We start from the raw sequence: 25,517 nt of genomic DNA, 5'->3' as shown, positions 1-25,517 counted from the left end.
TGCGCAGAAGTTCAGTCATCCTGGCGCACAATCGCTGTTCCAGAATGTAAACTGGGCTGTTCTTGCTCAGCTCAATGTACAATTCAAAGAAGACGGCAAGCAAGAAGGTAGGCTTCTTACTTAAAAGAGCCTGCCTGCTCCTAGTTTTCAGAAGCAGGATTTTTATTTTACTTAAGTTGGATATCCATTTGGAGTTACAGTATCTCACAGTAGTGAGTACAATCCTCACATTTTTGTAAATATTTTATTATAGTTTTTCATATGACAACACTAAAGAAATGATACTTTGCTACAATGTAAAGTAGTGAGTGTACAGCTTGTATAACAGTGTAAATGTGCTGTCCCCTCAAAACAACTCAACACACAACCATTAATGTCTAAATCACTGGCAACAAAAGTGAGTACACTCCTAAGTGAAAATGTCCAAATTGGGCCCAACGTGTCAATATTTTGTATGGCCACCATTATTTTCCTGCACTGCTTTAACCCTCTTGGGCATGGAGTTCACCAGAGCTTCACAGGTTGCCACTGGAGTCCTCTTCCACTCCTCCATGATGACATCTAGGAGCTGGTGGATGCTAGAGACTTTGCGCTCCTCCACCTTCCGTTTGAGGATGCCCCATAGATGCTCAATAGGGTTTAGGTCTGAAGACATGCTTGGCCAGTCCATCACCTTTACCCTCAGCTTCTTTAGCAAGGCAGTGGTCATCTTGGAGGTGTGTTTGGGGTTTTTTAATGTTGGAGTACTGCCATGCTACCCAGTCTCCAAAGGGAGGGGATCATGCTCTGCTTCAGTATGTCACAGTACATGTTGGCATTCATGGTTCCCTCAATGAACTGTAGCTCCCAAGTGCCTGCAGCACTAATGCAGCCCCAGACCATGCTTGACTGTAGGCAAGACACACTTGTCTTTGTGCTCCTCACCTGGTTGCCGCCATACACGCTTGACACCATCTGAACCAAATATGTTTATCTTGGTTTAATCAGACCACAGGATATGGTTCCAGTAATCCATGTCCTTAGTCTGCTTGTCTTCAGCAAACTGTTTGCGGGCTTTCTTGTGCATCATCTTTAGAAGAGGCTTCCTTCTGGGACAACAGCCATGCAGACCAATTTGATGCAGTGTGCGGCGTATTGACAGGCTGACCCCCCCCCTTCAACCTCTGCAGCAATGCTGGCAGTACTCATACGCCTATTTCCCAAGACAACCTCTAGATATGATGCTGATCATGTGCACTCAACTTCTATGGTCGACCATGGTGAGGCCTGCTCTGAGTGGAACCTGTCCTGTTAAACTGCTGTATGGTCTTGGCCACCATGCTGAAGCTCAGTTTAAGGGTCTTGGCAATCTTCTTATAGCCTAGGCCATATTTATGTAGAGCAACAATTCTTTTTTTCAGATCCTCAGAGTTCTTTGCCATGAGGTGTCATGTTGAACTTCCAGTGACCAGTATGAGAGAGTGAGAGTGTTAACACCAAATTTAACACATCTGCTCCCCATTCATGCCTGAGACCTATCATGTCACCAGGGAGGGATGTCCAATTTGGACATGTTCACTTAGGCCCCTTTCACACATACGGTCCATTCAGATCCACCTGTCAGTTTTTCAGGCGGATCTGAACGGATGCCCCATGCATCTCTATGTCTATGACATGTCCGCTGACATTCGATCCGATCCTGTACGTCAAATCCGGATGGATGGAAACCCTATTTTCCATCCGTCTGGCGGATCGGATGAGAACGGACAGGCGGTCCATTCTCATCCGATTCCCCGATAGAGGACAGTGGGGATCTGACACCTCCGTCTCCGCACACAGAGCGGAGACGGAGCTATCATCTGCCTGCTCAGCGGGGATCGGTGGATCAATCCCCACTGAGAAAAACGGAGTCCACCGGCGGAACGGACATGTGTGAAAGGGGCCTTAGGGGTGTACTCACTTTTGTTGCCAGCAGTTTAGACATTAATGGCTGTGTGTTGAGTTATTTTGAGGGGACAGCAAATGTACACTGATACAAGCTGTACACTCACTACTTTACATTGTAGCAAAGTGTCATTTCTTCAGTGTTGTCACATGAAAAGATATACTGTAATAAAATATTTACAAAAATGTGAGGGGTGTATTCACTTTTGTGAGATACTGTATTTAAGGTAATAGCTTCTTCTTGGATTCGGTCCTAACCCAAGATTTATCTCTAGTCATCAGCAGTAGGGATAAGCTTAGGCATGTTAACATCCTATTCCAAACCCACCTGATTGAGCCTGCCAGGAAGCTGTCACTGTACTGAGCCCTTGTATACTTGCAACTAAAGCGCAGGGAATGCACCAGCCATTCATGATCGTCCTAGTACAGTGACAGGTTCCTGGTGGGCTCCCTCAGGTGGGTTTGGACTAGGATCTAAACATGGCTGAGCTGACTGCTAATGAACACTGAGCTTAGTGGTGTTCGGACACAAGTCCCCCCGCAGCCATATTAATATTATAATTATTATTTATTATTGTTATTACACATTGCTTGTATACATGTGACTGCAGATTTGAGAATGCCTCTACCACCTATGATTGGCTGTCGGCTTCCTTGCCGCCCCCTCTGTTTGGCAGTGATGGTGGTTGGTGGGCTGTTGCATCCTCCTTACTGCCTCGTAGCGGTGGTGGATGGACCTACTTGTGTCAACCTGTTGATCGGGGTAGATGGGCAGTTGTTTCCTTCTTGTTGCCGCCACTATCTAGCAGTGGTGGTGGTTTGTTGTAGCCCCCTTGTTGCCTGGCAGTGGTGGTGGAAGAACCTTCTTGCTTCTCTTTCCACCTGGGGATGTTGGTAGGTAGGCTATTGCAGCCCTCTTGTTTCCCCCACTGCCTGGCATTGGTGGTGGTGTGGCCTACTACCTGCCCTTGCTGCTTGTGTTTGTTGATTGGTAGGCAGTTGCCATCTCCTTGTTGCCTGCCTTCAGACCAAGCAAAAAATCTGAAAAAAAATTGTTATACCCGTGTTTCCCCGAAAATAAGACCGGGTCTTATAATAATTTTGGCTACAAAAAACACACTAGGGCTTATTTTCAGGGGATGTCTTATTTATTTATTTACCCCTCTCTATGTTCTAAAACACCTGGAAAACAATAAAATGTTTTTTAAAAAAGTTCATGTGTCCTCTGTCTTCTCTCCCTCTCTCCCCCTATCAGCTCAGGAGTCAGCATTATGACATTCTGTAATCCCAAAAATAAACAATGGTTAACGTATCATAAAATGATGTATGGGGAAAACCTTATTTACCGCACTGCTGGGCGCTCACGTGACCCGCCGAAGCTCTTCTTCCCCGCTCCGAGCACTGAAGAGGGAGAGGCAGCTGACCTCAGCCGGGAGAAGAGGAGAAGATCTCCGGCGGGTCACGTGAGTGCCCAGCAGCGTGGTAAATAAGGTATTTGCCACAATAAAGTTACAAAAAGGAGACACACTGTACATTATATAACCTTTTTACAAAATGGATTACATGTTTTTACAACAACATTAACTAGGGCTTATTTTCAGGGTAGGGCTTATATTGCAGATATTCCTGAAAATAACGCTAGGTCTTATTTTCGGGGTAGGGCATATTTTCAGGGAAACAGGGTATTTATCTTACTTTTATATTTTTTAAAGTCCAACTGCACAGCAAGTAAAAATCCCCCCTTGCAGTTAGGTTGCCCCTACACTGCAAGGGTTAACTGCTAATTTTGGTCTAGGGAATGTTATATGGTTTCTGCCTATGGCAAATGTGACCATTCTATAGAAACAGTCCGTTTAGGTGACTCTTCAATGAATCAGCCTGGGGTTTGTGTGACCTTTATATAGAGGTTTCTCTACGAGTTGTAGTGTAATGCCATAGAATTGACTTTATAAGATCATAATCACATCAACTAAACTGCCTACTAAATATTCTAGTCATTATTCTAAGCACTTATTGAATAATTAGGCAGCTTTTGATGCCTTGTATGCTTCAGTAATAATTCATTATACAGCAAGCGGTAGGACTACACAATATCAGGGTCATTCATTATTCATATATGTGGTGGTTTTAATCATTGTGTTTTCGCTGTGTGTTCACATTTCAGCATAATGTATGTCCAGTTGGTGGTAGCAGCACACGTTACCCTGTTCTGTATTTTCAGATGTGGCATGGAATAAATTCAATGCTTCTTTTCTATAAGGGAGTCAGCAGAGTGTCTCTTGTCTCTCCTTTTTTTTCACCCTTCTATTTACTGAGGGACAGTACATTATCGGCCTCTTGCAGACACGCATTTTTTAGGAAAGTACTGCAAGTACAAAGATGGCAGTAGTAAAGAATTTCCTATGCAGCAGTCTGCCCAGGGGGGGGTTTGAAGGGCGTTCTGCTTAGCCATTAAGGGGCCGCCGCGCCTAGTAAGAACTAGGAAAAACACCGTAGATCCTGCTCCCACTTTATGGTCTCTCACCTCACCTTGCTCCTCTTTTTCCTCTTGCAGGGAGGATCAGGATGGAGATCGGCGAACTTCCAGTCACTTATTCTCTGATTTCCCTTGGCTGAATGAACCTGGATGTGCTCCAGGTTCTGAGCCATCAAATCCCAGCTTCAGCAGATTGCATACTGCAGGACTCCTGCTCTGTATGTACTAGTGGAAGAGGCTTTAGGCATCCACTAGGGGTATATGGATGTTGGGTGATAAACATAAATCGACTCTATTGTGGAATGTAATGGAACGTTTCCTAAATAAAGTAGTGAATTTATTTATTTTTAGTAATAATATAATATTTTTAAAATTTTTTAATAATAAGCATGTCATACTTGCCTGCTCTGTGCAATGGTTTTGCGCAGAACAGCCCCGATCCTCCTCTTCTTGGGTTCCCCGTCGGCGCTCCAGGCTCTCTCCCCCGTGCTCTGTGGCCCCAGAGCACTCCTGAGCTGCCTAACTATGTGTAATGTGTGTAAAGTGTGCTGCTTTTACTAGTTGATCTCCAAGTTTCTCATCCCTGCTGAGCAGGAATGAGAAACCTAGAGATCGTTCTGTGTTGAAATGTCAATACAGAGCTCTGGGCTGTGTTTGTACACAACCGATCAGCATGTCCCAGTTGTGAATCATTGGCCAGGACTTGCTGACATGCTCCCGCTGTGAACAAATACAGCAGGAGCCAGCCGGGGGGCACGCATGCCCTAAACCTGGAAGTAGGCAGAGACATACCAGTACGTTGCTTTGTCTACAGTGGCGCTCATCTGCAATACAATGTGGGTGGGTGGTCCCCAGACATGGGAGTAAGTCACACATGTGCAAGTCACAAGCAAGTCTTAACCTTCAAGTCTCAAGCAAGTCCCAAGTTACTGTGGCGAAAAGCAAGCAAGTCAAGTCGAGTCCCTGCTAAAAATCAAGCAAGTCAAGTCATTTATTTTGGTCAAGTCACAAGTCAAGTCAAAATACTGATCTACCCCAATTTTCACCTTTAAATCAGTTAAAAGTCAGTGGTCAGGAAAGGTTTTGTTTTATTTTCAACATTAACAAAACTGCTTAGTGTTTTTTTTTCTTGGCATATTAAAGAAACACTTTGAATGCCCAAACAGCTCAAAATCCTTTGTCCTGGTCATGTTTCAACACCACAGTCACTAAAACATGTTAAGTATTAACATTGTTAAACAGCCAGTGTCCTAAAAATCAGAACACAGTGAGGTGTTTTAAGTGACTGTGGTATCAGAAACATGACAGGCACATTCATTTTGCTTTAACACATCTTGAGAAAATGCAAAGTAAAGTCATTTCGAGTCATATGTCTCAAGTCAAAGTCAAGTCTCAAGTCATGAATACCAAGTTAAAGTCAAGTTGAGTCTTTTATTAATTTTAGTCAAGCAAGTCTCAAACTGGTGACTTAAGTCAAGTCATGTGACTCAAGTCCCCCACCTCTGGTGGTCCCTAAGTGGTGAAAATAACAAATATGTTATACTTACCTACTCTGTGCAATGGTTTTGCATGGAGCAGCCCTGATCCTCCTCTTCTTGGGTCCCCCGCTGGCACTCCAGGCTCCTCCCCACCTGCTGAGTGCCCCTAGAGCAGTGATGGTGAACCTTGGCACCCCAGATGTTTTTGAACTACATTTCCCATGATGCTCAACTACATTGCATCGTGGGAAATGTAGTCCCAAAACATCTGGGGTGCAAAGGTTCCCCATCACTGTCCTAGAGCAAACTGCTTCTCTGGGGGCATTTGGGCGTGCCCACTCCTGAGCTGCCTCTGTATGTCTGAGACACACAGAGGGTGGCTCAGCCCCACCCCTGCTCCCTCCTCACTGTCTGTGATTGACAGCAGCGGGAGCCAAGGTGTCTCAGCCAATGAGAGAGCTTCTGTTCTTTTGCATATTGCTGGGACGGGCTCAGGTGAGTATAAGGGGGGAGCTGCTCACTATGCAGGAAGGTAAAAAACTTTCAGGCTTCAGAACCACTTTATGACCCATTGAAGAGCTCCATTAGGAAGGTGCTTAGATTAAAATAAAAAAACAGTACAAATTTAATGACTTAATGCATATATTTCTAACAGTTTTATTCATTAGATCAGCTGACCAATATCTAGGTATTGTTAGAGATGGGCTAACTGCACACCTTGCATAGGCAAAGAGTAAGTTTGTAGGCAGGTGCAGTCTGCTTCCTCCACTTTAGGTGGCGCTTTACTGGAGCGACATCACAGCTTGGAGACAAAGTCGGGGAAAGCTTGGTTTCTTTGTGGTTTCCTGGTTCCTGGGGGCAGCGCTCTGGTTGGCTGTGCTACATCCAGGTGACCCTTGGCCGGCCATCTTGGGTCAGCAGAGTTTTTTAAGTCCCTGTTCCACAGGTTTTGGCAAGCATTCACGTGTAGGTAGTGTAGAGACAGGTTACCTGTCTGTCAGGGACAGTATTAGCAGCGGGGGAAAGGCTCCAGACAAGAAGGGAAAGCTTGGGACTTGCAATTCCCTTGGACTTCTTCCCGACTAGTTATGAGAGAGCCAAGAAGCATTTTGCCCTTCCAGACAAATGCTGTGAGTTTGATGGATGCCTGCTCTGCTACACGCCATTGGCATTTGTGAGTGTTCCCAGTTGGTCCCTCTCTAACTGTTTTGCCTTTGTTACAATACGAGTTCTGCTTTTGCCACAATACAAGTCTTCACTTCTACTTTAAATATTGTGTTAGTGTTGCTACAGAATGGTGTTGCCTACTGAAACCAGTGCAACTCTAGAGTTATTTGCGCCCGTTCACACTGGGACCACACAGGAACATGTGCCACGATTCCTGTGCATTCCTATTTGACAATTTTGTAGCCCAATTATTTGAATGGCTGAAATTGCACCAGAACACTGAGAAGGTGGTGCATACACTACCTTTAGAAAAACTCACTGCACCAAACTGCATGTTACTGTAGTACTGCACTGTATTTGCCATCTGCGCACGTGGTACCATTATTGTTACATTGGCACTCTCAGCAGATTGCAAAGGCAGTGCATTTTGAGCACGGTGTGGGAAATGTGCACAGAACTCACCTTTCCCGCACTGCAATCTAATGTGAACTGGCGCTTACAAAGTACATATAGGCATGTGATAGGTTGTTGTGGGCAGTGACCTCAGTTTTCTCTACCAGGGACGTTCCTGCTCCCTTATATGATTGTCAACATTTTACCTACATCTTTCTGTGTATTTAATGAATGTGTACATTACCAAAATACTGTATTTTCAGTACTACTTAGTTGACCTTTGTTTAAAAGTACATGTGTGATCACCATAGACCAGTGATGGCGAACCTTGGCATCCCAGATGTTTTGGAACTACATTTCCCATGATGCTCAACTACACTGCACAGTGCATGAGCTTCATGGGAAATGTAGTTCCAAAACATCTGGGGTGCCAAGGTTCCTCATCACTGCTATAGACTATCAAGTGCTGGAACATGACTGTAATACAGCATGGTATATAAAGCTGGAATTTATTTGGTCCAATAAAATACATTTTGGGTCACAACTGGCTAAAATAAGTATTATCTGCAGGCCTAACCAAATCCACCAATGTGACTTTAGGGGGTTGTCCACCTTCAACAAAAATAAAACCCCAAAGTCAATACTTATGTGCTGCACTGAGGATAATTATCCAGCAAATTCCCCTTTCCAACCATTGTTTCAGTATATGTAAATTTAGTTCTTAAACGTCTGAAGAGCTGATTGCTCACGTGGACTTTCTGAGGCCAGGGCTATGTGGTGCCAGAACAAAGCATAGCAGCTCTTGGCATTCTCATCAGTCTCAGAGGTGATTGTAAATTGCATAAAACTGATCTGCAACCTTCACTATTTGACATAAGGCTACCAGTAGATGTGTGCCCACTTAGTTGTTAAAAGTTGAAAAAAATAAAAATACCGTAATGTTAGCACCTGAAGTTTTTGAGCCCTTTCTGCTCTCAGCAAAAGCTGTTCCCGGTCTCCTAATATACTTCCTCACACCTAGACACACTGACTGCCTCCTGAATTCTGTGTCCGTTTGGCAATGTTAATTTGATTTTGGCATAAGTTATCAATATGCAATGCCTTGCATTACCTGGTAAGACTACTACAGCTATTACTTAGGCATAGTACTTATTGGTAATTATGTGCAGGAGGAAAACAACATCTCTTTACAATATGTTAAAATTTGAAGTGTTTATTTTGCATGAGCATTTTTAACATTTATAGACCGAAATGAATCATTGCACCCTGTTCTAGAACTCTGTGGTCCAGCAATGTCTGCGTCTTCTCGAGGGCCATCCAGAAACACAGGTCAGAGAAGCAAAACCACGACCCCACCATTGGCTTCTCCTTCCACAAGCTCAGCAAGTGGAGTCCGAGCAAAACCAAGTGATAAGCTCAACCCCAAAACTATAGATCCGGTAAGCGATATACGTAATGTTTTATCAAGAAAACATTTTATAAATAAAAACTTTATAGAATATGATTTATATAACTGTTCTGTCATTGAAAATGCTGTGATTGATGTGAATGGTCACACAAAGCAAGGTGGGTTAGGGCAACACTCACACCTAGCCTAAAACTTTTAGTGAGAAATTGGTGATCTTGGAACTCTTATTTATTTGCTTGTTTGTAAAGCAGGAAAAGTGTTCCCAAACAATGAAATAAGTGCTTGCTCTTATTCTGTTGCCCCATTGTCTTTCCTGGAATGTGTTCATACCTGGGGTGAAGAAATTATGTATTCTCATGGTGTTAGCGTAGAAGACCACGGGCAGAATCGTGGTGATTCTGCCCGCGATCCGGAAATCATTGCAAATTGTGGGATGCCTATGCGTTGCCGTTGATTTGCAATGGCACCCCAAACGCTGTGCAATGTTGCCGCGATTTCCGCCTGCCGAATAGCGGTAACATCGTGCAAACAAAATCGCGGGTCGCATGACGCCCAAAAATGGTACAAGAGCTTCTTTGGGGCGTCATGCGACCCGCGATTTTGTTTGTGCGATCTTACCGCGATTAGGCAGGCGGAAATCGCGGCAACATCGCACAGCGTTTGGGGTGCCATTGCAAATCAACGGCAGTGCACAGGCATCCCGCGATTTGCAGTGATTTCTGGATCGCGGGCAGAATCGTGGTAATTTTGCCCGCGGTTCGCTGCGCTAACTTGTGAACGTAAAAAATGACATTCAAAATCTGCAAAAAACACTTTTCCATCAATAGGGTTTGTTGTTTTTTTTTATTTTTTATTTTTTTTTACACCTAGGGCTGATAGGTGGGACTGTATGTATGATGACCACATCTGTTACTGAATATAGTCCCCATACAGCTGACCATTATGTACCTACATATATGCTTTGACAAACTGTGAACAACTTAGTAATAGAAGAGCAGGAACCTAAGATGTACAGTATCTCACAAAAGTGAGTACACCCCTCACATTTTTGTAAATATTTTATTATATCTTTTCATGTGACAACACTGAAGAAATTACACTTTGCTACAATGTAAAGTAGTGAGTGTACAGCTTGTATAACAGTAAATTTGCTGTCCCCTCAAAATAACTCATCACACAGCTATTAATGTCTAAACCGCTGGTGACAAAAGTGAGTACACCCCTAAGTGAACATATCCAAATTGGGCCCAAAATGGCAGTATTTTGTGTGGCTACCATTTTTTTTCAGCACTGCCTTAACCCTCTTGGGGTATCCATCCTCCAGGAACTGGCTGCATACTCTCACAACATGAGGCCGGGCATTGTTGTGCACCAGAAGGAACACAGGACCCACTGCACCAGCGTAGGGTCTGACAATGGGACCATGGATTTCATCCTGATATCTAATGGCAGTCAGGGTGCCATTGTCTAGCCTGTAGAGGTCTATGCATCCCTTCATGGATATGCCTCTCCAGACCATCACTGACCCACCACCAAACCAGTCATTCTGAACGATGTTACAGGCATCATAATGTTCTCCACGGCTTCTCCAGATCCTTTCACGTCTGTCACATGTGCTCAGGTTGACAAGTTGACCTAAATATGAAGACATAATAATTAAAGATCATAATGTTTCAAATAATAGATTGTATAAGAATATTTTGAGGGGACATTTTTGCAAAATATATTTACAAAAATGTTAGAGGTGTACTCACTTTTGTGAGATACTGTATAACCGTGGTCTCCAAATAGCAGCCGGGGGGCCGGATGTGGGCTTTTGCTTGATTTTTATCTGGCTCTTGGGGCACAATCGCTCCTACTTACAAATGGGGGGAATAATTCTTGCCAGGGACACCAACAATAGGACACTTTTTCTCCCACTCACACCAATGATGGAGCACTATTCCCCCACCTTACAACAACAATGGGACACTATTCCTCCCACTGACACCAACGACGGAGCACTATTCCTCCCACTTAAACCACCAATTGGTAAAGATGGAATATTGTTTACTCCCACTGACATCAGGTCATTTTCTACTCCCACTGGCCCCCAAAGTCTAAAGGACAGTAAACTTGCCCCTTGTTTATAAAGTTTGGAAACCCTTGATGTATAGGAAGGAAAAGAGGAGGAAAGATAAACTGTAGACACGTGGGTATATACAGTATGCCTATATATTATGATCTCAGTGCCCCTGGACAATTTTCTGCTGTTCTATTGTGATTTTGCATTGAACTCTGTATAATATAATCCTTTTTTTTTTTTTCTTTCTTTTTTTTCTATTTTTCTTTTTTAAGACCCATGAGATTCATGTGTTTCACTCTCCATGGTCTCTAGGGGATTTATTTTTTAATTATTCAACCTGCTGATATGTGTTAACAATAAATCAAAGAAGGAATCTTGAGAGAAATTGAAATAATTAGGCGTCATTGCTGTTAGTGGACTTATTCCTACTTGTTGAATTAATAATATCTGTTCAGTGAACAGTTTATTCTTTAAATTTGAGAAGATGTCAGAAATCAGACGCTGTCAGTCACTTTTACATGTCTATTTTTATTTCAGTTTGCTGATTCCCAGAGATCTTCCTCTGCATTTGCTGCCATATACTCCAAAGGAGGCATTCCATGCAGGTACATTTAGTATATTCTTGCCTTTAGTTTTACAGACCTCTGCTTTCCAAAACCCAATATAAGTATTTTTATTTAAAAGTACACACTTTTTTTTTTTTCTCATATTATTTCTATTTCTTATTTTCACGTTTACTTATATTTTTTTATTTATTTTTCTCTTTGTCATTATTTAATAATTTTTTAAACAATACCCACCCTAAAAGTACACACTTTTGACTTTCTAATTGACTTTGACTTTCTAATTTATGTTCTCTGCCAACTCCGGGAACTAAATAATGACCTCTTGCAGTGGGACTGCGTCCCCATTTGCAGGGGTTAATTGCTCATTTTATCTAGAGGCGAGGAGAAACCATTTTACTTAACTGATCCTCCGCTTCCCGGGCATTTGGCACTCCCCCACTATCCAGTGTTAGACTGTCCCTTGATGTTCTTGCGTCCAGTGCAGAACTATGGACCCTGTTCTTTTCTTGATGACATCAGGAACCTAGACTGCTGGAACACAGGGGTGCAGATGCTGCAGGGACCGGTCTAGCTGTGGGGAGGAGCGGTTAAGTAAATCTCACTTTTATTGTTCCCTTAAAACAAGCAATTAACCTTTACAGTTCGTTCAGCACACATCTTGCAGCCAGAATGGACCATTGCACTGTCTAACAATTTGAATACAAAACAGAGGTTTTAGTTGCACAACATTTGAAAAATATATGTGGAAGCCGCATTGCCTCCTCCAGGCCCCTCTTTATAGTGGGGTCCTAACTGGTTTATGAGAGTCTCCATGCTGAAAAATATATAGCAATTGGTAAATTAAAGGATAGGTTCACCTTCTTTAACATGTTATATGTTACACCTATATATATTCAGGGTGTAACATGCAATATGTTACAAATGCACCGACACCCACAACCCCCCAGTCCCCATTTTGACAGGGAGAGGGGAACTTATCCCCAGGCTCGCTGTCACAATTTAGAAGAAACATGGCTGTGCGGGGTTCTGCCTTCCCAGCCTTGTCATTCATTCACAGTGTTCTGTGGATGGAAAAACTACAAGTCCTGACAGCCTTTGCGGCTGTCGGCTTGTAGTTCTCACGGAATTACCAGGGCCCTGTTGAGTTTATTCAGCTTCCCGTCAGTGTAACTGCCTGCCTGTATAGGAGGTAGTCAGTCTGCAGGACCGTGACATTACTCCCACAGTCTGCTGATCATGGGTGCAATGCTTTACAGGTCCATTAGAAAGAAAATAATAAATGCATATTTTTTACCTGCTAAAAAATGTGCATTTATTACTTTTTTTTTTTTGTAAAAGTGAACATCTCCTTTAAGTATGGGTGTGCCTAGAGGCAGCTTATTCCTCCTCAAAGACACAGGGACACACCAGAAGTCCAGTAAAACACAGTACCTTCTACATTGTGTCAGGACGTGCTGACACCATAGAATGATACCATCATTTAAATCAGTATTGAACCCAAAATCAAAAATTTGCTAGATTTTAGCTCGCCAATTCTTAAGTGTGTTGTTTTATCTTTATTTTCACCTGGTGATCTGGACTATAACCCACTTCCTGTCTTAGGTCATCTTTAGGGTCCTTTCACACGGAGCAGACTGTATTTTCCTCCGCTCCGGCACTTTTTTTTTTTTTTTTTCTACGGACATGGATGACAGTTATGTCATCCGGTCCGTAAGTCCGTTTATCATCCCATCCGTTTGCGGATGATAAACTAAGATAATGTATGTCAATGGGATTGCGGATGACACTGCTAACATCCGTTTTTGCGTCCGTTCCATTTTTTAAACGGAAGAAAAATAGGGTTCTCTTCCGTTCCAAAAAAACTGAACTGATAGGAAAGGATGCAAATCGGATGTCAGCGGATGGTCATCCGCTGACATCCGCAATCCCATTGACATGCATTATGTCAGTTTTTCATCCGCAAAAAAATGGGATGAAAAACGGACATACGGACCGTCCGTGTGAAAGGACACTTACTCTGGACAGAGTAACAATGGAGGCCCCTTTGGACAGCAGCTGGCGAGAGGGTAGTGTTAGACTAGCAGATTTAGATAATCTTGACTAACAAAATAAAGCGAACTCTGGGTAATGCTTTTTACCCACTTCCCGCCTTCCCACCGTCACCGTGTTTCTAGGACATGGTGCGACCCCTGATCTCGGTGAAGAGCTGATGACGTAGCTCTTTACTCTTGTGATCTGCTGTGTCCAATCACAGCCGGTCACATGTAAATGCGGAAGTGCCGTTTATCGGCGCTCCTCGCTTCACACTGTCAGAGTTTGTTGAGAAGAGAGTTGATTAGCGCCATCTCCTCGAAGGAAGGAAGGACGAGTAATCAGGGCACTGACCTTCAGTGCCCTGGTTACAGTAAACAAAGAATGAGAATGAGATGGTATGGTGCTGCGCTGCCTTATACAGTGTAAAAATACAAAATAAACAGATTTGTGTAGTTACATATAATGGAACATCTTGCGAATATAAAGTGCATGAATCCACATGTAAACCTCCCTAAAAAGTGCCTCGTGCAATAATACAATCAATAATCGTATAAACAAATGATCATACATGATGAAATGAGTGAGCTAAAAATAACAACAGAGTTCGTAAAGCGAATTCTCCTATGTTCCTCCAAAGGTGTACCGTGTACAAAACATATATCAATTGTTACACAAACCAATAAACAAAAATTGAAGTGAACAAAATACCATATGTAGAAAAAAGTCCTTCATATATATATATCTTGGTGTATCCCTTCACCGATTAATTAAATTCATATGTGATGTTTTTCCTCTTCCAAGTGACAGCAATGTGCTTTCTTGCCTCTCACCTGACTATTTCTTGAGATAGACCTGTAGTATTACATCACCATAGAGTTGTTATGTATCTTATTCACCACTAGATATCTTCTGTGACTTTCCCTCAATGCTTTGTTAGCTCTGTGGGTGGTGGATTCTCAGGGACTTTCCAAGGTACTCTCGCCATGTATTGCAGATAGGGAATATATAAATGAAACTCCCATAGTTTAGTAGATAAAATATTTAATAAAAATAATTCAGCAACTTACATTTAAGCTAAAAACATCCGACAACTATTCCTGAGTTCTCGTATAGGTTTGTACGACACTTCCCGTAATTTCCGCTCATGCCCTACGCGTTACGTCAAAACCATGTGACTTCTTCAGGGGATGGTCATAACGTAATGGGTAAGGCGGGAGCGGAAATCACCGGGAGTGATGTACACACCTATACGAGCGTGGCGCTAGGGAATAGTTGCCAGATGTTTTTAACTTGAATGTGAGTTGATGCTGCGTTATTTTTAATAAATATTTTATCTAATGCACTATGAGAGTATCCTTTATATATTCCCTATCTGCAATACATGGCGAGAGTACCCTGAGAAGTCCCTGAGAATCCACCACCCACAGAGCTAACCAAGCATTGAGGGAAAGTGGAAAAAAAAGGAAACAAAACTTAAAAAATAATACACAGCGACCATTTTTATAGATTGTTAAACTGTACTGTAATCATTTTTTGTTTTGGGGTTTAGATACATTTTAACATTATAAACCATTCAACATGTCATTTGTTTATGGAGGGTTGGAAATGTATTATGTACAGGATAGCCCAAGTCACATGAGTACTTTCCATCACTCAGGCTGGTCCATGGCTCTGTGAAGCACAAGCTACAGTGGGAGCGCCCTCCAGAAACAATACCATTTGAGCCGCTGCTCATCAACTTGGCCGAGGTAATTTAATTTCTCAATTTTTGAAATTGTATTATTTATTATGATATATTATAAATAAATTCTATATAATATATTGTGTGTGTATTTGTGTGTAGTATACAGGTGCATCTCATAAATTTAGAATATCATCAAAAAGATAATTTTATTTCAGTAATTCTATTCAAAAAATGAAACTAATTTATTTTATATGGATACGTTACACAGATATATATATCTCTATCTCTATCTCTATATCTATCAGGCATTTCTTTCCTTTAATTATGATGATTATGGCTTAAAGCTAGTAAAAGCCCCAAATTCAGTATCTCAGAAAATTAGAATATTACATGGGACCGTTATAAAAAAAAAAACAAAAAAAAAAAACATATTTTTAACCACTTCCCTCCCGTCATATAGCAAAATGATGCCCGCATCTCCGATCCCGGTAAAGAGCCTATGACGTAGGCTCCTTACCATGTGACCAGCTGTGTCCAATCACAGCTGGTCACATAGTAAATAGTAAGTGCTGTTGATCGGCTTTCCTCAGTTTGCGCCTGGCAGGCGCGAGTAGAGTAGAGCCGATCGGTGGCTCTCCTGAGGGGGGGGGGTGTCTGTGCCGGTAATCAGATCATTAATTACCAGTGCAGACCCTTGGGGGAGGCCACTAGAGCCACCAGGGATTGCCCACCCATGGCCAACAGGGATGCCCACCCATGCCACCAGGAATGCCAATCAGTGCTCAGGGAGCTTGTCAGTGCCCTCCTCATCAGTGCTGTCCATCAGTGCTGCCCATCATTGCCATCTATCAGTGCCGCCTATCAGTGCCCACCAATGCTGCATATCAGTGCTACATATCAGTGCTGCATATCAGTGCCGCCTATCAGTGCCCATCAGTGCTGCAAATTAGTACCTCACCATCAGTGCCACCCCATCAGTGCCTCCTCATCAGTGCCTGTCTGTGTGGCCTCATCAGTGTAGGAAAAAAACGTATTTATTTACAAAATTTTATAACAAAAAAAAAGTTTCGGTCTTTTTTTAATTGTTTAGCAAAAATTAAAAAATCTTGCGGTGATCAAATACCACCAAAAGAAAGCTCTATTTGTGGGAAAAAATGACATAAATTTGGTGTAGGTACAGTGTTGCTTGACTGTGAAATTGTCATTTATAAATGCAACAGCGCTAAAAGCTGAAAATTGACCTGGGCAGGAAGGGGATGAAATTGTCCTCTATTGAAGTGGTTAATACAGAAATGTTGGCTTACTGAAAAATATGTCTATGTACAGTACAGTATGCACTCAATACATGGTCAGGGCTCCTTTTGCATGAATTACTGCATCAATGCTCTGAGGTTTTGGTCAGGCAAGTTTGCTGGCAAATTAATCACAGTAATATCATGATCAGGAAACCAGGTATTGGTACTTTTAGCAGAGTGGGCAGGGTTGGTTAGCAGAGGAAAGCATGAAGTGCTCTAGAATTTCCTAGTAGAGGGCTGGGCTGACTTTGGACTTGATAAAACACAGTAGACCAACAACAACAGATGACATGGCTCCCCAAATCATCACTGACTGTGGGAAATGTTGCATTTCATTTGGAAATCAAGGTCCCAGACTCTAGAGGAAGAGTGGAAAAGCACAGAATCCAAGTTGCATGAGGTCCAGTGTGAAGTTTCCACAGTCAGTGATGATTTGGGGAGCCATGTCATTTGCTGGTGTTGGTCCCCTGTATTTTCCTTATGCAGCAGGTGGATTCTGGCAGAGAAGGAGAAGCTGGCTTTCAGCTGTTGCAGGAGGAAAATACAGATCAGTTCCAGTAAATGCCGACCGCTGCTGTCCAAGTTCAAGGGGTTGGCAAGAAAGGGACACGCAATCTACCTGTCACCTGCCCATGATTGACGGGTTGCCAACACCTGCTCTAGATATAAATAACTATGAGACTGACAATTTACTAAAAGCAGAATACACTACTCTAGAGATACAGGAAGAAAAAGTGGAACTATCCTTGCATGATCGCATGTACCAGGGACTGGATTAGATAAATGGTCGTGTCTTCCCTGTACATAGGTGTACTTTTATGAACGGGTGAATTTTTTTCTCTGTTGGCTTCTCTACAGTTTTCCAGGGAAAATTATCACATCTGGCACCCATTTTATGAATCGGAGAACTTCAGTTCGCCCAGGGTGATCAGAGGAGAACGGTTTTCTCGGAGATCTGTGTAGAAGTCAATGGGGCGTCTGTAATCTCGTGAGACAAAGAGAGATTACAGTAGTATGAAAATCCCTGGCGCGCTTTAACAAGCAGTGATAAATTATCACTGCTGAGTACACGAGGTTATAAATAATAGTCCCCTTACATAAATATATATATACTGAATACACACACATACATTGTGTATATATATATATACACATTAAATATATATCTACATGTATGTGTGTATATATATATACATGTGTGTATATATATATACATAAATATGGCAGGGGGACATGATTACTGTGTTGGGGGGCCTGAACGAGGAAGAAGGAAGTCGATAATCTTCCTTTTTCCCCCTCAGTTCTCCCCCGATTCTGTCTTCACTCCCCGCTTCACAAGCTCCAGGCTGGTGAACCCGGGAGTGTGAATTCTGGCACAGATCGCCAGTGAAGTGCGGGGATCGCAGCTTCATAGCCTGGCTGTGTCTGTGTCAGTCATTGACAGATTCCCGTGTGAAGTGATGATCAGCGGAGAACATGTTCTCCCCCGATCATTTCTGTTTCATAAACTGAGAATGATCGGAAATGAGCTGTGATCAGCAGGATCACTGGTCATCTCCGTTTCATAAAAGGACACCATAATGTGCTTTCTGAAGCGAGTAAGAAAAGAGTATAAAACTATCAAAAAGAGGACTGTCTCTCTTTAAAGAGATTTCCTTTTAAAGAGGGTGAATTAATGGTCTGGAACAAAAAAACAAAGTTAAATGCAGTTTTTTTCCCAAATTTCCAGAAATACTGATCCAGCATTTGAGGACATTGAGGGGGTATTAAACGATGCTATAGACAATTCCCTTCTCAATTACCTTCTCAAAAAAGCGTGGGATTCTACTTTGTCAGATTAAAATCCAGCAATGAACTCAACAGTAGCAGCCAGAAATTTGGATTTTTTACTTTGTTAATCAAAAGACCTCATTGATGCAGGCACCTCACATTGGGAGTTGTTGGAAACTATTTCCATGCTGTTAAAAGGTGGGAGGTACATGGCAGATGCCTCACCTAAATCTATTAGAATATCTGTCAAGTATTCTGCTCTGGTTAATTTAGCACGACAGGCTTTTTTGCTCAAAATGTGATTCGGGAACTCAGCATCAAGGGTCAAACTTTGCAGTATCCCTTTTTCAAGAGATCTCTTGTTCAGGCCGGACTTTTGGATAGAACTGCAGATAAGAAAAAGACACTCCAGGTGAGGAAAAAGAAGGGGCCTATGGGAAAACACAGTTTTTTTTATCAGTCCCAAAATACCAAAGATTCTGCTCAGAAAAAATCCTGAAATCCCCAGAAAGAAAAAGGGAAGGAGGAATTTTGTTCAGGCATCCTGAACAGGCCTCCAAAATCCAGTGACCGTGTACTACCAGTGGGGGTGAGTCTTCAGGCCTTTCTTTGCATGGCACCCAGCACCTTCATTCAGAATGTCATTGCTCAGGGCTACAGGTTAGAGTTTTCAGAAGTTCCTCCAAGGAGAATTATTGTAACTTTAGCTTTCAGTGAACTGGAAAAAATCCCTAGCTATGATATCTCTTCTGGAAGAGTTGAAGCAGCAGGGAGTTGTTTTCTGGTAGTCGGAGATCAGGAAGAGCAGTGATTCTTTTTCCATGTGTTTCTAGTGAAAAAAACATCCGGAAAGTTTTGTTTAATTCTAAACTTGGAGATTTTGAAAAAATCAATTTGTTACAAAATGTTTCAGATGGACAACATTTTTTTAGTGAGGAGTTTACTAACCTCAGGCTGCTTCATGGTGTCAGTCCATCTAAGGGATGTGTATTTTCACATTCCCATATGTCGGAGTTTGCATAGACATCTTTGCTTAATGGTCAAGGTGAGTGACAGTATTTCTCACCTTTAGTTCAAAGCTTGCCCTTTTTAGGTTGTCCTCTGCCCCAAGAATCTTCACAAAGGTAATAGCAGAAGCCCTAGGTCCTCTGAGAATGAAATGGATTTTGATTATCCAGTATTTGGATGAGCTTCTGCAGTTTGCCAGTTCCAGGGAACAGTTGGTGGCAGATTTACAGATGACTCCGTCTCAGCTGGAGGATTTAGGTTTGCTGCTGAACCTGCAAAGATCTGGTCCCTGTTTAAGTAGTCAGATTTTTGGGGTGCACCATACACTTGGTGCAGGAAAAGATCTTTCTCCCAGTAGAAAAAAATGAGAAAATCCAAATAGCTTTAAAACCTATTCAGTCCAATCAGTTGGTGTCAGTAAAGTCAGGCATTTTGGCACTGGGCCTGCTCACGGCTTCTATACCAGCAGTTCAGTGGTCCCGTCTACACTCTCCTCCACTTCAGCAGTTCATACTGCTGAACTGGGATCATCGACAGTCCCTGGAGAACACCATTAGGCCTTCGGGCCGCGTTAAGAAGGCCCTTTGGCGGAGGAGAGATCAGGCCAACCTTACCAAGGGTTTTCTGTAGTTCCTACCACCAGCTAAAAGGCTGATGACAAACACAAGTGCCTGGGGTTGGGGGGCCCATCTGGAAGGTCAAATGGCCCAGAGTTTTGGTCAAAACAGTAGGACATCCACTTGGAGAGAATAAAAAGCAGTAGTGCTTGCCCTCCTCCTTTTTATAACAGTCTCTCCAGGGTCACCACATTCAGATTCCTATGGGCAGTGCTTCAGCCGTGGCCCACAAAGAGTGAGGGAAAAAGTATTTGATCCCCTGCTGATTTTGTACGTTTGTCCACTGGCAAAGAAATGATCAGCCTATAATTTTAATAGTAGTTTTATTTTTACAGTGAGAGACAGAACAACAACAAAGATATCCAGAAAAACGCATTTCAAAAACGTTTTATATATTGATTTGCATTTTAATGAGTAAAATAACTATTTGATCCCCTTTCAAGCAGCAACATTTCTGGCTCCCAGGTGTCTTCTATACAGGTAATGAATATACTCAGTGGGCGGAACCATTTACACAAAATTAAAGCACCAACATCCCAAAATAAGACAGGTAATGAGCTAGAGATAAGGGCACTCTCTAGAAGGGAATGCCCCTAATCCCAGCTTGTTACCTGTATAAAAGACACCTGTCCACAGAAGCAATCAATCAATCAATCAGATTTCAATCCCACTACCATGGCCAAGACCAAAGAGCTCTCCAAGGATGTCAGGGACAAGATTGTAGACCTACACAAGGCTGCAATGGGCTACAAGACCATCGCCAAGCAGCTTAGTGAGAGGGTGATAACAGTTGGTGCAATTATTCACAAATGGAAGAAACACAAAATAACTGTCAATCTCCCTCAGTCGGGCTCCAGGCAAGATCTCACCTCATGGAGTTTCAATGATCATGAGAACGGTGAGGAATCAGCCTAAAACTACATGGCAGAATCTTGTCAATAATCTCAAGGCAACTGGGACCATAGTCACCAAGAAAACAATTGGTATTACACTATGCCAAGAAGGACTGAAATCATACAGCACCTGCAAAGTCCCCTTGCTCAAGAAAGCGCATGTACAGGCCCGTCTCAAGTTTGCTAATGAACATCTGAATGATTCAGAGGAGAACTGGTTGAAAGTGTTGTGGTCAGATAAGACCAAAATTGAGCTCTTTGGCATCAACTCAAATCACTGTGTTTGGAGGAGGAGGAATGCTGCCTATGACCCCAAGAACACCATCCCCACCATCAAACATAGAGGTGGAAACATTATGCTTTGGGTGTTTTTGTGCCAAAATGGACAGGACAAATTCACTGTTTCAAAGGGACGATAGATGGGGCCATGTACCATCAAATCTTGGGTGAGAACCTCTTTCCCTCAGCCAGGGCTTTAAATATGGGTCGTGGATGGGTATTTCAGCATGACAATGACCCAAAACACACAGCCAAGGGTACAAAGGGGTGGCTCAAGAAGAATCCCATTAAGGTCCTGGAGTGGCCTAGCCGGTCTCCAGACCTTAATCCCATAAAAAATATGTGGAGGGAGCTGAAGGTTCAATTTACCAATTGTCAGCCTCAAAACCTTAATTTGTAGTGGAACTACAAAGAGGAGTGGGACAAAATCCCTCTTGAGAGGTGTGCAAACCTGGTGGCCAACTACAAGAATTGTCTGACCTCTATGATAGCCAACAAGAGTTTTGCCACCAAGTACTAAGTCATGTTTTGTAAAGGGGTCAAAAATGTACAAAATCAGCAGGAGATCAAATACTTTTTTCCCTCGATGTATCAGAGCAGGAGGGCACGGGAAGCAGTACTCTCCTACCCGTGAAAGAGTAAATTCTTAAATGGGCAGAAAGAAATCTTGCCTCCCTAACAACAATGGTCAACCTAAAGGGGAAATGAAGAGAAGAGCCACTCAGGTGAGGCTATTTATCCTGGTACAGGTCAATTATCCTGGTGCAGGAAAAATCTGCCATCCAAAATTGTTGAAACCAAGAAAGTAAGACCGCACTCGAAGATGAAAATGAAATCCATGGTATCCTTTATTCCTCATGAACAAATTCATATAGACAGTACATCAGAAGACATGCCAGGTTGACGCGTTTCACGATACAGAGGATCTCTTACTCATAACCATGCAGTGTTAATTTTGGCAGCAAATTTCAATTTAGTTTTAGTCTTAGGACTAAAATGGCATTTTAGTTTTAGTCCAATTTTAGTCTTCTGCAAGTGTTTTAGTTTTAGTCGCATTTAGTCGACTAAAACTCCAGTACATTTTAGTCGACTAAAACGTCCTACATTTTAGTCGACTAAAACTCATTTTAGTCATCTATAATGGAATGGGTGTAGTTCAATTGTAATTTGTAATGCATTATTTAAGCATTTCTCTACAATTTCTAAAACTCATTATATACTACTGCTGGTCCTGGAGTGAAAAATCTAATATGTTATTATTTATGATATTAAGCTTTGAGCATGCATCAGTGTTAATTTTGGCAGTAAATTTCAATTTAGTTTTAGTTATAGTCTTTTGACTAAAATGCCATTTTAGTTTTAGTCGTATTTTAGTCTTAAGACTAAAATGCCATTTTAGTTTTAGTCGTATTTTAGTCATCTGAATTGTTTTAGTTTTAGTCGTGTTTTAGTCGACTAAAATTGTGTTAATTTAGTCGACGAAAATGTTTTAGTCGGTTTTAGTCGACGAAATTAACACTGTAACCATGGCATGTCTTTTGATGCACTGTCTGTATGAATTTGTTCATGAGGAATAAAGGATACCATTGATTTCATTTTCATCTTGAAGTGCGGTCTCACTTTCTTGGTTTCAACCTAAAGGGGAGTTTGAATCAGCTAGCATACTTCTTAAGCAGCAAGTGGGTTCTGGAGTCAGAAAGAATCCTTAACCAGGAGGTCTTTCCAGAACCACAGTCTTTGGGCACCAGATGTGAGAAGGTATGTCATCCAGTACTTTAGAAATTTCAGGAGGGCTAATGCCTTGTTTGTCCTATATTCTGGAGGCCATAAATGTATGAAAGCCACTATGGGCATCCTTGGTAGACGGGTAAGATTGGCCATTAAGGAAGCATTTACAGCATCCGGTCTAGAGGCTCCAGATATCAGTATTATTATGACAGCCAGGAAATTAGTATTTTTAGAACATGAGGTTAGCAGTGGAAGCTTCTATACTTCTTCAGTACAGGTTCCCTTTAATAGGTTTTGTTTGGCTAATATAATATTATTCTTCAGATTGCGCCATTAGACTGCTGCATCCATGAATTAATGTTAATGCTTTAAAAATGTGACTGGTTTCTTTTTCAGAATCATTTTTCATTGCCGTTTTATAAGACTTCCAATCATTTATATTGGAAACTTTCATTTTCAGCATGTTCCTTAAATTATGTGTAAACGAGAGAGATCAACATTATGTCACACTGAAATTCCTAATAAAATGATTGATTGTCATTTAGCATCAGCCTATATAGTAACATCTGTCAGAGATTTAATTGGAAGAAAGCGTCCCTTGGTGTAATTATTTTCAGATGTCTTGGCCATGGCTGAGATTAATCATAGCCCATCACAGTCATTTTATTTATTTGTCACTTGTTACATTGTCTGGCCAGGCTTTGGCTCATGTGTGTCCATTTTGTCAATGAGAGGAATTGAATTAAGGCTTATTAGTCCTTTGTTCCCTGTATAATGTTGTACACTCTTTCATGAGACATGACATGTTGGTTTATAAATTAATTTACCGTATAATGTGCCACACATTTGTCCAGTAAATATAGGCAGCAAACTGCGTATTCTACTTTTAGCTACAGCTATGTGCCTTTTCAAACATTTATTCAATAAAAATATCAATGTATGTAATAGTGTATAATGTGTATGGAAAATGTAAGTACATTCTTGATTTAAGATGGTATTGGCCCACTGTAGCAGAAATGACTACTAGCAGGATTTTTTTTTAATAAAAAAAATAGTTCTTCGGTTTTAAGAGGTTTGTGGGTTTCAGTGTATGAACTGTCCATTTTAAAAATGTCATTTGAGCCATTCCTTGGTGGATTTTCTAGAGTGCTTCTGATCATTATCATGTGAAAAGACTTCTTTCCGGTTCACCTTCAATGTTTGGACAGATGGCCACACTTCTTAAATACACTTTGATATGATACAGAATGTATAGTACACTCAATGCACTCAACTTGAGTGCATGTTGTCTAGGCCCTGAAGAACCAAAACAACCCAAAACCATAGCATTTTCACCACCATACTTCACAGTTATGAGGTTTTGAAATACTGTCTTTTGTTTTTGGCACACATCTACTTTTATTGAGGCAAAAGAGTTCCTATCTTTGACTGATTAGGCACATTGTCTGAGAATTCACTCAAGCAACACAGGGAAAGCCGCTCAGGTGAGGCACAAATATCCAGGTGCTGGTCGGATCCGCCGTCCAGTAATCAAACTTCCAAAGAGAAAAAGTGACCGCACTCAGAGATGAATGAACTTGAAGTGTTTATTCCCATTCATAAAAGACAACGGTGCATCGAACAGACATGGACACGGTTGACACGTTTCACGACTCTGTGGGTTGCTTACTCATAACCCTTTTGAGTAATCGACCTACAGAGTCGTGAAACGCGTCAACCGTGTCCATGTCTGTTCGATGCACCGTTGTCTTTTATGAATGGGAATAAACACTTCAAGTTCATTCATCTCTGAGTGCAGTCACTTTTTCTCTTTGGAACATTGTCTGAGAAGGCCTGGTCATTGCCTATATGTTCTGTGGCTATCTTGGATAGCTTTTCTTTACATGCCTCTCATATAGGTGCAAACTCATTTTAATTTTAGTTGAATGTGCTTTAACCCCAACTGTTGCAAGAGTTACCTATACTATACACCCTGTGATAAAATGTTGGGGTTCCTGGAGACTTCTTTTAACATTAAATGGTCTGCTAATTTGTCCAGGAATGGTTGACCCAACAAACTTAACCCAAGAGCAATTATTTGATATCTACACCATTTTTAGGTTATTTTGCTTACAGTGGATTAATTGATTTCAAATAATTTGGTGATATTTGTAAATCCCTTGCCAAACTCATGGCATCTATAACCTTGTTTCTGAGGGCCTTAGAGAGCTCTATTGATCTTGACATGATGACACCATATGCTAGCAAAGAGACGCTAGGGAGATGATATACTAAAACTGGAGAGTTCAAAATCTGGTGCAGCTCTGTAAAGAAACCAATCAGCTTCCAAGTTTATTGTCAAAGCTTAATTGAACAAGCTAAAGTTAGAAGCTGATTGGCTACCATGCACAGCTGCACTAGATATTGCACTCTCTGGTTTTAGTTAATCAACCCTTCGATGTCTGAGGCCCCTTTCACATGAGCTTTCTGATCAGGTCCGCCTGTCAGTTTTTTTTTTTTTTAGGCGGACCTGATCGGATGCTCCATGCAGCCCTATAGAGCAGTGGGTGTCAGCAGTGAAATCTCCACTGACACCCGCTGCTATCCGATCCTGTCCATGAAATCCAGACGGATGGAAGCCCTATTTTCCATCCCTCTGGAAGATCAGATCTGATGAAAATGGACAGGCGGTCCGTTTTCATCCGATCTTCCATAGAGGAGAGCAGGGATCTGACAGCTCTGTCTTTGCAAAGT

The 25,517-nt window shown here is 41.9% G+C and overlaps 1 protein-coding gene across 1 annotated transcript in view; it reads left to right on the top strand.

Annotated features, from left to right (window-relative positions):
* The window catches only part of PACRGL (parkin coregulated like), a 55,513-nt gene that overhangs the window by 2,360 nt on the left and 27,636 nt on the right, over positions 1-25,517 (top strand). Inside the window, exons 3-5 of the mRNA XM_082243311.1 lie at positions 8,713-8,876; positions 11,448-11,515; positions 15,168-15,258. Of these exons, the coding sequence (XP_082099437.1) occupies positions 8,713-8,876; positions 11,448-11,515; positions 15,168-15,258 (323 nt within the window). The remainder of the gene's footprint in view (positions 1-8,712; positions 8,877-11,447; positions 11,516-15,167; positions 15,259-25,517) is intronic.

This window comes from Pelophylax lessonae (assembly GCF_965119305.1).
Source record: "Pelophylax lessonae genome assembly, chromosome: 1".
NCBI lineage: Eukaryota > Metazoa > Chordata > Amphibia > Anura > Ranidae > Pelophylax > Pelophylax lessonae.
The sequence above is the reverse complement of the archived record's forward strand: the minus strand, read 5'-3'. Positions and strand labels throughout refer to the sequence as shown.